This window comes from Pelecanus crispus, chromosome 4 (genome assembly GCF_030463565.1).
Source record: "Pelecanus crispus isolate bPelCri1 chromosome 4, bPelCri1.pri, whole genome shotgun sequence".
Classification (NCBI taxonomy): domain Eukaryota; kingdom Metazoa; phylum Chordata; class Aves; order Pelecaniformes; family Pelecanidae; genus Pelecanus; species Pelecanus crispus.
The window spans coordinates 27,412,407-27,425,817 of NC_134646.1; the positions used below are offsets into that span (position 1 = coordinate 27,412,407).

The 13,411-nt window shown below is 39.7% G+C and overlaps 1 protein-coding gene across 1 annotated transcript in view; it reads right to left on the reverse strand.

The window, feature by feature from the left end:
* Positions 1 to 1,632: 1,632 nt before the first annotated feature.
* Positions 1,633 to 13,411, reverse strand: part of ENPEP (glutamyl aminopeptidase) — a 36,962-nt gene continuing 25,183 nt past the window's right edge. The window contains exons 11-20 of the mRNA XM_075709456.1: positions 9,884 to 9,963; positions 8,092 to 8,219; positions 7,923 to 7,978; positions 6,281 to 6,431; positions 5,457 to 5,530; positions 5,261 to 5,362; positions 4,981 to 5,151; positions 2,913 to 3,053; positions 2,033 to 2,111; positions 1,633 to 1,782 (exon numbers count right to left, since the gene is read on the reverse strand). Of these exons, the coding sequence (XP_075565571.1) occupies positions 1,633 to 1,782; positions 2,033 to 2,111; positions 2,913 to 3,053; positions 4,981 to 5,151; positions 5,261 to 5,362; positions 5,457 to 5,530; positions 6,281 to 6,431; positions 7,923 to 7,978; positions 8,092 to 8,219; positions 9,884 to 9,963 (1,132 nt within the window). The remainder of the gene's footprint in view (positions 1,783 to 2,032; positions 2,112 to 2,912; positions 3,054 to 4,980; positions 5,152 to 5,260; positions 5,363 to 5,456; positions 5,531 to 6,280; positions 6,432 to 7,922; positions 7,979 to 8,091; positions 8,220 to 9,883; positions 9,964 to 13,411) is intronic.

The window sequence follows — 13,411 nt, forward strand, 5'->3', positions numbered from 1 at the left end:
TTTTGTTTGCAGGAGGCAAATGAGTGACATTTTCCTTTGACAGGACAACTGACTTGGTCACCAGATTTATCTGGGCTTGTTGCAGCTATTTGGGCATCTAGGGAGAGGCCCAAAACTGTACCAGCCCTGAATCTCCTGGGCAAGCAGGGTGAAGTGTTTCCATCTGGGACTGTACAAGCTTCTCTGGAGCCCTCTGTGCCCAGAGGGCAGGCAGAGCCGGTACCCCAGGATTTCTGTACGTTAGAGCCTTCTCCTCAACATCTCTAGCTTTCCCTTTGAACAGCATTGCAGGATGAAGGGAAGAGAAGTGCTTTTCCGTATTTCTGTCCTCCCATCTCACTGAAGATTTTCCTGACAGCTGTGCCTAATCTCTCCCAGGGCTACCTACTGTGAGATGCTCTGTGGTCCTGCTCCCAGGGCATCTGGACGGGGACCAGCTCTGGCTGGTTCCCTTCTGCTGTGCCTTTCTGCTGACGAGACCAGGGAGAAGGCAAGGAGGATGGGGGTGATGCTCACGTCTGCTGCCTGTATGGTGTCCAAGGCACCCCAGCTTCCAGCTTCAGGGGGGCAGGCAGAGTGGCCCCTCTGCCTTCTCCAGCATCATAGTGACAGAGGGACTCAGGACTGAGAGTGATTTCTTTGCTGCCTGTACTTCTGCAGTAGACCAAATTGCAGCAGCATGTCTGCCCCCTCTGCCTTAATTTGCCAATTTTTTTTGTATTTTCTCAGTGGAGATAATAGATTTTCCCCCCTCAAAAGTCACTGAAGCTATATGTACAGCATGTAACAGCTGCTTTTCTATATGCCAGGCAGTTTTACCACTTTATTAGAAAGAGACTGAGATTTCCAGGTAGATTTTTTAATTTTATTTTTCCCTAAGAAAAGAGACAGTAAGTACTGTATGTCTTGTTTGCAGTAATGGTTGCCACAAGTTCTTCTTTTGAGAAGACTTAGAAACAGACAAAAATAATCAAGACAACCCCTACCCCAAGCTACAGAATCCCAACTAATAACATTGAAACACAAGCTGATAATATTGATCCCTTGTGTACTGGTAGTTAAACTTCAAAAATCAATGGAGAGGGAAGCTTAACTGGCCTTTCTGTAGTATCAGAATGCAAAGCTAAATCCCAAATGTAGAATTTTTACAGATATAAACATAGAGGATGATTTTCAGACAATGTTAAAATTATTGCTGAATTCCCTTTCCTTCAGGAGAAAACTCCTATGAGGTGCACCTGGAAAGGAATCCCTGAGTGCAGTAGATACCCTTCTGTGAACCAAGAAGTAGCTTTGCAGAGTGGTATGCGGAAGGAGTGAGACCAGCTTGACCAGCCAGGACCCCAGTTCTGCCATCACTTCTGCCTTATGTAACTTTAAACATTTGTCCTGTTTGTTCAGGCAAATTAATCTCTCAAAATATAAAGCTATTCCTGCACACAAGTGCTGTCAGGATCTGGGATCAGCAACTACACAAACATTGCTCTGGCAGTGGTCTCCTGAGAGTCTGTAGGAAAAAAATATTAGGCCTTGGTCCTCTAAGGTACCTAGGTGAGAAATCCACATTACTAAATATCTTTGAGGATCTGAGTGCCCAGAATGAGTGCCTGGTATTTTTAACAAAGTAAGACTTTAAGCGACTTTGTGTGTTGCTAGCCATGTTTGTATTTCCTCCTTGTTTACTTTTAGCCATTCAATGTTGTTCTTCACCTGCTCAATTGACTGACTCCTGGACAATTCTCCTGCCCCAGCATTAGGATATTTCTCAAAGAAATTTTCCATCTGGAAAAGAGAGAAAAAAAGAATTGACATGAAGCAAATAACGCTGCTATTGGGCAAGTAGCTTTTTACAGGGACCTGGTCAAGGGCAGTTTTGGCTGGGAGAGATATTTAAGCTCAGGCTAGTAGCACTGGGGTAGTTTTACAGTAACTCATACTGCTTTACACATTTAGAGTATAAGAAGTCAAGTTTCCTGGCCAGTAGATTGTTAAATATATTGACTTAAAACCAAGAGAAGTGCTGTCACCATACCTGCCAAAGCTGCAGCTCAGTGTTGAAGGTTTGGGTAATAGTTACTATTCGACCAAGGTTTCTGTCATTGATAGTGAATCTAGAAAAACAATTTAATAAATGATGTTGGATGCAAAACTGTTAAAAAAGAAAAGGCACAAGTAATTATCTGAAGCTTAAAATTCTAACTGTGCTACAATAAACCAGATGCACTCCGATTTCAGCATTTTTGGAAATACTTGAAAAATAGTACTCCTATACAATATCTGTGCTGTTCTCAAATGTGTTTACTAAGTGATCTCTTCTGGGGGACTTTTAATTTAATGACTTATTGTCTTATGCTGGAAATTAGGTGTATTGCTGCTCAGCAAGACAAATGCTGTCCAGTTCACAGCTCTAGGCTTGCAGGTGTGCTTTGCTTCTGTGCCCTTACCAAGCACTTGGAAAGGAGAAGAAAGGAGAGAGAAGTCACTCAAATAGGGAGGAGCAAAGCTAAAAGGTTTGCTATTACTTCCACTGCTCGTCTGTACGTCTGCTGCTTGCTGTTACCACTAGAAGGAATTAAAAAAAATTCTATACACTGTCTTCTTGTTATGAAATCAATAGAAAGAATGGAGACATGACTAACTAATTTCCATGCAATAACCAGATTTCTATGGCCTTCTATGGTAGAATTTTCTATACTTTTTAATCACCATTTATTGGTAGTGATCATTTAGGGAAAGTTAGCAGCAAAGTACTTTTTCACAGCAGATGGATGTAATTGCATTGAATATGCCTTCAGTTTTCGTTTTGCAAAGTCCAGTGATTATAGCTGTATAGTGAAAATAGAGAAAAGTATGTGTAACAAGATATACAGATGGATGTAGACCTAAAGCTTCCAACAAGTTCATTAGCATACCTGTCAACTAAATACTGCCAGTTAAGTCGTATCCAGTCCCAGGCCATTGTTTTCCCATAGGTGTTATACGAGATGTATCTCAGGATTGTGACCACATCTTGGGTTTTGATGAGGCTGGTGTTGTAAATATATTTCAGGTACCTAAGGGAAATGTCATAAGAATCAATGAAAGCCTTTCATGAAAGACCATGGAAAACAAATAATAAGTTAACACTTGGTGTAGACTTAACTGATGATGATGAGAAATAATGCAGTGCTATTTTCTATATTTCTCAAGTATTTCCTGCCACAGTCTACAGCCCATTTCCAAGCAAGATTATTGTTTTTATCTACAGCATTTTAAAGGTGAAGTACACTGATCTAAACCATAAGCATCTGTTGATAACTGTGTCAAGAGATAATTGTATTGAAAGAAATCTAAGCAGTTAGGCATTTCTTTAGAAAGTAAGTAGGGCTTATGTCTCTAAGTTACTTGAAAATAGCCCAAACCTATTATTATTCCTATATTTTAATCAAGTAGTGAAAACAAGATTGGATCAGTCAGTAGGCAAGCCTGTTTGGGCAGGCAAGCACCAAAGAAGTAGTAGTCCAAGCTATAAAGATCTTATAGGGACCATGAGTACACACAGAGGTGGCTTGCACACACTGTAATTTGTTTGTTCTGAAACTCTTATCCATATAAAATTAAAATTCATTTGGGTGTAGCATGCCTGCAAGTGCTGTAGTTATACTTCCAGTTAGAGCAAAATGATTTTGACTGACAGAGTGGAGGGATTCCTCAGCACACACATTTGCAGGGAGGTGAGTAGCGTGGTCATGGCTTCACAGCAGCAGCTGCAGAAGAACACCCTTAAGCCGTTGTGTGCTGAGATGAAAGATTGTCTTCTTTTTTCCTATATGTAGGGGACAATTTTCTCAATCTGTTTGCTCTTTTCCCCTTCCTTGTTAGTTTAATAGTAAATTAAGAGACAAGTTCTCCCTGCTTTATGGGGGATTTTTTATTTTCTGCAAATATAGGCTGATCTAGCTAATTAATTCACGTCTTAATCATGTCAGCAATTAGCTATTGAATGGCTTTAGATTTTGGCTGTTGTGGTTACCAGAATTTAGGAATACAGCTGCTTCTTACCACTATTTTAATTACTCTAACTAATTTACTCTTCCTGAACCTCCTATACTTCCTTGTTTCATCTTGTTTAAACTTGGAACTCTTCCAGGCAGAGGCTGCTCCATCTTAGGATATTTACATAGGGTTCCAACAAAGTGGTGAATGCCCCTGGTGAAGATGTTTGCCTGCATCTGTGCTGCATGATACAACTACATGCAAAGTTATCAGATAAGCTTAAAGGAGCTGGTGTGTCTATGCAGAGCGGCAGCCTGGGAAGATGCTCACCCAGACTGACAGCTGGATGAGCCTTGGGCAGTATCCAGACTCCCCATCACTGCCATGGTGGCATGAATACATCATTTCTGGTTCTCGCTCAAGTACAGCTACACAGCACTTCAAGGAGCATAGTGACTTCACATGGATGCCTTCATAGGACTGTTAGTAACAATTGCTCAAGGTTGCTTGCCTAATTTTGGCTATTTAGGAGGTAGACATCTAGTCTAAGCAAACTCCCTCTGTAGCCAATGGAGAGTGAGTGGCAACACCCAAAAGCAATTCTTCCCATTGATTTTAAGTCCCTTTCCCGGTCTGGGATTAACATTGCTCTGGAGGTCCTGCCTCCCTTCACTGATTATAGAGGAATCATAGAAAACTAATTTTCTCCTGATGCTTAACTATTAGGCAGCTAAAATTACACGGGGTGAAGCCACTGTTGGAAGAGCTGAAGGCTGTGCAGAAACTACCAAGTGTTCAATATCTTTCCACTAAAGGAGCAAGGTTTTTTTTCTACTATAGTACAATCTCAGAGGGGGGTGTTAGATAGCTGGTCTTTCAAATGTGTTGCATTCCTCATGCTGTAATCTGACAAAAATGACAACACAGGAGAGAGGAGAGGGGAATGAGCAAACAGTGACCAGTTGCTTCTGTAGAGAAAGAAATATCTTTGTGTGTTTAAATCACCTGTCCAAAAGGGTGATGTTCTTCACTGATGCCAGGCCATACAGCAGCTTTTCTTTTTCTTGTGCTAATGAAGTTTCTTGGTATTTCTTGAACATGTAATTCCATGATGACTCATTGCCTGAGTTCTGCATTCCATAGCGATATACCAGGAGTCGGAGATTTGCAGGAATACTAAAATAAAGAAACAGTACTTGAATGTTCTTTCCCCTTTCCTGCTTAAGATCTGTGACCACGTCACATTCTGTGTCCTTCACCAGCCATGAAAGCTGTGAGCACTCACATTTTTCCTTGTAGCCATTGCTCAAATAGTTGAGAAGCGCTGTTTAAAGATGCGTTGTCACCCATACTGCAGGCAAAGTCTAGAACAGATGCACGAAGAAGCCTTTAAAAGAGAGGGAGAGAGAGATATTTTCATACTGCTTAGCATTCCTTGAATCCATCAGTAACATGAGAAGGAAAAAAAAAGATTGTTCAACCTCTCCAAATGGCCTCCAGAATCATTCCACTGCAGTTGATCCACAATGGGTTTTACCAGGTCGCTGAAATATTTCTGAGGCAGAAAAAGGGGGTTGGTTACTTGTGTAGATTTCTTTAAATAGTAATATATTTGTGTTCATAGTTTATTCTCCTTCATTTTTCCCAGAATTAGCATCTCTTAAACAAAAACATGTACATGCACAATCTTTCCAGATCACCACAGCATGCCAAGTCTGAATGCTTGCATTACTGATGTGCAGCTAGGGCAAAGGCAACCTGCTTCTCTCCAGTCTTGTCTGTGCCTCCCAAATGAAGGTTGGGGTACAGCAAGAACACACTGCCGCAACTCTTTTCCAGAGATAATGCTGAGTTCAGGACATACTCATTTTAGTGACCATTAAATCATGTTCAGCATGTTAGGTCAACTAACAAAACTGCTCACTGCCACACTGAGATATAGCCATCCTTCGTGCTGAGGACAGGTGTCAGAGATTTTGCTGCCCTATACATACTTCTTTACTGGATGCAGGACAGCCTTGACTAACAAATGTCTGTACTGTGATTTATGGTGATGGATTATTAGAATAATTAGGCATAAGTTTTTTGTCCAAGTGCATAGTCCTGCATTGAGAATCTAGGTAATTCAGAGATCAGTACTAAGCGGTTTTCAGCACCTTTCTTAAGAATACAGTAACAAAAAGTAAATGCTGATAACTCAGCAACACTGAAAATCACTTGAACTTCAATATTATTGCTGTTGCAGATCCTGAACTGTCAGATCCAGTGGTCCCATGCAGCAATTTTTTTTTTTTTGCTTCATCACCTGAAACAGGGGATAGACATTCGTATCATCTTCAAGCATGTTTGCAAGGTAAGTTACAGATGATATAACTCTATTCCAAGGTAAATAGTCAGCTTCTCTTGTTAGGTATTTTGTGAGTTCCAGGGGAACAGAGTAATTCACCAGTCCAGCTCTGTGGAAGGAGAAAACATAACTTCTGTTATTTTAATGAATTTGAAGAACTTGCTTCTTTAAAGATATTAGAACACTATTTATTTTAGATGGTCTGAAATAATAAATATTGGGAGGGGGAAAATAGTCCAGAGTGTAACTTGGGAGGTGTTTTCCAAAGAGACCACTGAGGATCGCTGTCGGTCAGCCACAGGAGCTCTCACTGCCGTGAGGAGGCTGCTGACATTGTGCAGCAGCCCAGTGTGCCCAGAAGTGTGTAGCCCTCTGTCCTGGTTTTGGCTGGGATAGAGTTAATTTTCTTCCTAGTAGTAGGCATAGTGCTGTGTTTTGGATTTAGGATGAGAAGAATGTTGATAACATGCTGATGTTTTAGTTGTTGCTAAGTACTGCTTATGCTAGTCAAGGACGTTTTCAGCTTCCCATGCTCTGCCAGGTGCACAAGAAACTGGGAGGGGGCACAGCCAGAACAGTTGATCCAAACTGGCCACAGGGCTATTCCATACCATATGACATCATGCTCAGTATATAAACTGGGGGGGGGGGGGGGGGGGGCGGTGTTGGCCAGGGAGCAGTGATCGCTGCTCGGGAACTGTCTGGGTATGGGTCGGCGGGTGGTGAGCAATTGCATTGTGCATCACTCGCTTTGTATATTCTTCTTCTTCTTCTTCTTCTTCTTCTTCTTCTTCTTCTTCTTCTTCTTCTTATTATTATTATTATTATTATTATTATTATTATTATTATTATTATTATTATTTTGTTATTTTTATCATTCCTATTTTACTTTATTTCAATTATTAAACTGTCCTTATCTCATCCCAGGAGTTTTTCTCACTCTTACTCCTCTGATTCTCTCCCCCATCCCATCGGGGTAGGGGGAGAGAATGAGCAGCTGCGTGGTGCTTAGCTGCTGGCTGGGGCTAAACCACGACACCCTCAACCGACTACATTAACTCCTGTCACACAAAAAGGAATTGCTAGCTCTGGAGATATCCTGAAAGGCTGAGGATATTCAGACTTACAGGCTGTCACAGAGGGTCACCTGAAGTTTATCTGTGTCAGCATGGCTGGATACAAGAGCTAGAAGTTTGCAAGCAAGTTTCTAAACAAGATAGCTGAGGTGGTAACTTTCTAATGCCATGCTGTGCATTGTAGGCATGCCTCTGATTTTCTGGACACCTAACTTCTTCTGGAGTGCTTCTATTATTGTTACTTACATGGCAAAACTCCTTTCTAAGATCTGTGCAATTAAAGCCCTCTTTTTCTGCTACTGAACTGAAGGGGAGCATTTATCTTGACTGCATTGGTACTGCAAGTAGCACTGCATACTTGAATTTGCCCCTTTTGGAGGACAACATAAGCCAACAAACAATTAAGACTTGTAACAACCAATGTAAGAAATTTTCTTTCAACCACCTGTGCTGAGTTAATTCTAAGTAATAGGCAATGGAAAGTGAAAAACTTGTGTTGAAATCTCTGCAGGGAATTAGTTTACCTTGCTAAAGAAAAGGCATCATCCAAAATCCCTGCGCGGTCAGCAGCTGAAAAATTCTGTGTGAAAATAGGAAAAGAGCGATCAAGAATTTATAGATTATTTGCAGGAAAACACCTTCTACAGACCTCTGTAAGAGACCCATCAGACAGGTTAATGTTATGACACTCACTGTGTGGTTGATTAAGAGAAGAGTGCTTAATCTGGCCCAGTTTTGACTATCATAATTCACCCGATAAAATCCAATGTGGTCTGGATTAACGTTTGCATCAGTATCAGGAGGCAATGTTATTATAATTCCTGCAAAACAAACAAACAGTGATTGGTTTGTGCATCTTACATGACACAGAACTCACTGGAGATTCCTTGACTCCAAAAGTAGTATTTGGTTTTAATGAATATCAAAATAAGATCCAAACCTTAATTTTATTTGTTTTTTAAATAGCTGTGAATAAAGATGAGTTATTATAGACTTCAATAAATGCCAGCACTTGTCTTAGAATAGTGAATTGTGGTAATTACTTAGGCCAGCTAGTTTGTTAAATTTAAAATGGAGATCATTGTGATTAAGATGAGGATGGTGAAAATTAGTGTAATTTTAAAAAGTAAAAAATTGCAAAGAAGCAGTTCTTGCAAATATCTCTTTCAAATGGTTTTCATGCTCATGATTGCTATTAGTTTTAAAGTTCTCATATTTTATCCTCCATTTATTTCATTTTTCAGTTTATGTCAACTAACTTTTTGAGGGTTTTCTTCCCTGTGCTCTTCTCTGATTCAATTTTTGTAGCTATAGATAAAGGCATTATAAAACAGGCCAAGACTACTCAAGCACTCATGTTTAAGGAATTTCCCATTTAAAATGAATCCTTGAAAAATATTCCTTTCTGAGAAGCTTGGCCTGGTGCAGTTGGTGCTGCTAGTTATGAAAGTTTTTCTACTGCCCGTTGAAAGCAGTGGTCTTCAATCTGTGGTTTGAGGGTGGCTGGAGTTAAAAACACTTTTCTGTTTGGATGACCCATACCAGGTATTTCAAAAGGCATTTTTTCCCTACAGTTTGTCCTACTAGCCAAGTTTTTTATGGATTTAGAAGTAAGCACCTTTGCAGGTGCTTTGCAGGCTTTGTCAAGTTAATAGCCCCTTACAGCCCACTGTAGTGTCCTGTGGAAGTTAGAGAAGGAAAATTAATTTGTGTTAATCTCTAACGTGTATCATGACATAAGTCTTTTTTCTTTGCTTTTGCATGGATACTAAAAGCATCCAGTTATTAAAAAAAGTAGAACAAAAGGCAAATTACATTTTAAATAGGTAACATTCAAACAAGTACAAGAAGAGAAGAGCTGATTGTGATATTTCTGAAATTCCAACATGAGATGAAATTTAAAACCTCAAAAAATCAGTAGGTTTTTTCTCCCCCTTCCCCCCTTTTTTTCCCCATTTTTGGCCACTAGAGTCGTAGAATGAGAAATTCAGATTTGACTGCATAGTAGAACAATCATCACAAATACCCATGTTGGTATTTCCTCATTCCTGAAATCAGCATTAGAAAATGTGTTTAATCATTTGTAGCTCTTTTGCTTTAAATGAACTCAGATTGCCAGTTTACCATGCCACGGACATGTTCATCAGCCTCCCACTTCACCTCTTTTGTTAGACTTGACGAAGGGCATATCTAAGTTCCATTGATTTTAGTACATCATAATTAAGAGTATGCTTAGATATTTCCTTGAATAGGACTGGATTTAAACCCATGCTTAAGCACTTTACTGAAGTGAGCCTAAATTGACATAATATGTGGATAGGGGAAATAATCATCTCACTGCAGACTGCTAACTTCAGCACAATCAAGCTGTGTGCTGGTTCCCAGATCTGAAAACTATGAAAGTTAATTTTGTATTTTATGTCTTGTTAAGGACATTGAAAAGCTTTATCCATTAATTATTCTTACAAAAAAAGGGGAAGTTTACCTGCAGAATCTGATGCGTTGTAGAAAGTATAATTTGTCGAACTCCCAAGTGTCCATTTCACTGGTATATTCCATTTGTAACTGAAATTATTTAAAGGGAAAGAGAATCAAATGACATTTGAAACCAAATGCTAAAAATAAAACTCTAATGTATCTTTTTATTTGGTTGAATGCTTACATCTTGTTTTATGAAGCCAAATGTGTGCTTATGTACATATACATTTATCAAATATCCCTTGTAACAAAACACAGCGTTTTACCAATAGCTGTTGTTTATGTTGTAAAGATGTTTCTGTGCTATGATACTCTATTCAGGCAACAAAATATCAGATATTAGTGTGGTATGATTGGGGAAGTGTGGTATAATTGGGAAGTGTGATATGATTGGGGCAGTTATATTCCCTGAAAAGCAAAATAAAAAGCATGAAGAGTCTGGGCATGTTCATGCTCTAGAGATGGGAAATAGCAGTAGCTTGTCTTAATACTTTGTCAGTAGTTCTCAAAATACATCTGGTGGACTGAGCAAGAGCGTGGAGTAAGATTTTGCCCAGAGTCCGATGTTGAAGTATTAGTCAAGTTAATATGGTACTGTGTTAATTGCATTCCTAAAGTTAAGTCTGAAAGCTGCACAATTTAGCTGGTTCCTTTTTTTTATGGGTTTATGGGTAATAATGGGTTTTATGGGTAATAATTACCCATAATCAGAGAGAGATCACGTGAATTAATATCCATTGTGCTATATTGTGTAGCTTATTACCACAGCTCTGGAACATGCAGCCCTACTAAACAATATCTTCATGTCATGTCAGATACTAATCTAGTGGGGTAAAAAGCAATTAATTCAGTCAAAGATGATTATATGTGGATGGTTGGTGTCAATGTTAATGCTGATGTGTTTCGGGCTTTGTGCGGACACCAGTTAATCTTTGCAACGCTGACCTGAAATAAATGGTTAAGTATTATGAAACCTTTTTTACAGATGGGAAAACTGATAGCACTTAAGCAACAACTGCGATACAGTCAGTAGGACCTCTTGCCTTTTCTAGTCTATTTTCCTTCTCCAAGACAACCCTAATTCCTCCATTAGAAAGCACTGGGAGCCAAATGCAACCTTACTTCTTGGTCTTCAATTCCTTGAATACCTTCAGTGGCTAGGTGCAGGCTCCTCAGTCCGGGGCATGCCCAGGATGAGGCTGAGCCATTTGGGCTGGAAGGGAGCCACAGCAGAGCTTGACCAAGACTGTGACCAGGCAGTCAGGGAAGTAGGATGGCACAGCATGGCGTGAGTGTACCTGCACAGCCACCTGCATAGGGCTGCTAAATTTATTAAGCCTTTTTGAGCAGTCAGCTGCTGTTCTATGTTAGCATATTACAGTCCCTCCCAGGGAGATTTTTCTTCCATCTTAAACCCCTTGGTGAACAGTGCTACAGGAAAACCTGAGTTGTCTTTACAAACCTGGATCAGGTGAATGGTCATTAACTTCCAGAAAATACCAAAATGAAGGCTATGGTATCTCCTGCTGCCTCCAGGAAGAAAGATCAGCTATTTTTTTGTATCTTCAAAACAAAACTATCTTAACAGATTTATATGCTTCTGGAGTTTACTAGTTCTCTGATGGAGCTCACTGCCATGGAATTTACAGAGGTTATTGTTTGGCCATCAGCCCCAGTATTGTGTTTCCCCAAGAGAAAGCCCATAAAAGATTTTAAAAAAAACCCAACAAAACCCTGGTTTTGTAAATGGATTTAATGAGGGGGATTTTATTTTGTTTTCTTTATATGTTCCTGAGTTTACATACGTAAATACTTTTCCTGAGCATAGGATACAATAGCTATGTCCTGTTAACTGTGCATATTGAGGATGTGTTCCTGATGTGCTATGCTGTAGCTACATATTTGCTCAGCAGCACTATTTTAAGAGCACAAGTTTTTGAACTTCCATTTCTTTTGAGTGCCAGCATGCTAGAGAGGATTTTTTCAAGCCAAACAAGCTTGAAACAAGCAAGCAGCTCAGGAGACTATCCCTGCAGGGTTCAGAGAATAACGCATATACAGGCCTGGAGTTTTCACTGCTTAAATCAAAATCCTGCACCCAGACATGAAATAGGCCAGTCCCATCTGGGGTAGGATCTCTTCAGGAGCTTCCTCATCCCTATCTGTGAGGGTGGAAGGAGGAGGTATTGATTTTCAGTGGATTGACTGTTAGGCAAAGGAGTAAGCCTGGCCCAGGACAGATAATATCAGCATTATAATATATACTACTGCATTTTATTTTTAAGTCATTTATAAAAAAACTACATATTCAGAAAGAAATTCCCCTCTCACTTTGGGAATAGCAGGGGCAGTGCACAGCTCAGCTTCTTGACAGGTTAAGGTAGGAACAGTGCTGGGATTTCTACTCAAGAAATGACAGATAGTAATGTACTGTAAGTCTTGAAGTCAAGCAAAAGTAGGATTCCTAAATCTGCTACCTCAGAGCATAATGCAGTAAGTCAAAATTTTTAATACAAAGAAGTATTTTTGCCTGAATAGTCTGTAACACCACCCTTCAGATGGCACAGTGCTGTAGTTTGCAGTTAGAGTTGCTTCAAAAGCCTGCAAACTTTTCTGCTTATGTTGGGAGAAATACAACATTGCAAATACACAGGTAATTATCTCATCCCAACTCTTTTGATACCTATCCAAAACTGCCAATACCATGGGCCTTCTCATTGCTCAAGTTTTTCCTTTTTAACCAGATCAAAATAAAGTGGCTGCAACTGTTTCTTCATTTTCTTCTTGTTCTCGCCCTTTGTGTTAAAATAACTAGTAGAAACTAATGGCAAATTGCATTTGGGTAGATTTAGTTCTGGTTCATACAGGCAAGTTTTACTGGTTTAGTTGATTGGGCTAGTTCAAGGAATGAAACCTTCCTAATATGGGTATATTTGAATCTCTTTCACAGAAATGTTAGCAAAGTTGTATTGTCTCAAAACTGAGGCTGGCTAAAAATATACACAATACCAGCTCTGAACAGTTATTCAGCTGGTTAATGCCACAGTGCAGCCAAGCCATTTTTCTGTGCAAGTCCACCAACCCACAGGTAGGGTTCATCTCCCCTCAGGTTAGTCACCTGTTAATTAACAAATATGCTTCTATACAGTATCCCACCTGTCTTGAATAGAGTAGATGAATGTCTGCAGCTGGCTGTCTGGCCATGTAGGAGCCCAAGGTGGCTAACTTTGACTAGATAACTATCTTTTAGATGGGTAAAATTAAGCAATACCATCCTGAGTTAAATAGGAAAAAAAAATAGCTCTTGATGAGGATTAATAGCATTTACACATGACTAGCTATTTCACAGTAACTCATGTTTTTACGATGGGTAGACAAGACCTGTATTGTATGTGAAAACCCTGTGATGTATTATAGATCCTATACCATATAGGAAAAGGAATAAAATATCATGGTATAAAATATGGGTTTGATTTCTGGTATATGGTTTCTGGACAGAGACAATTTTGTGTCAGTTTTCCTTAGTCTGGCAGAC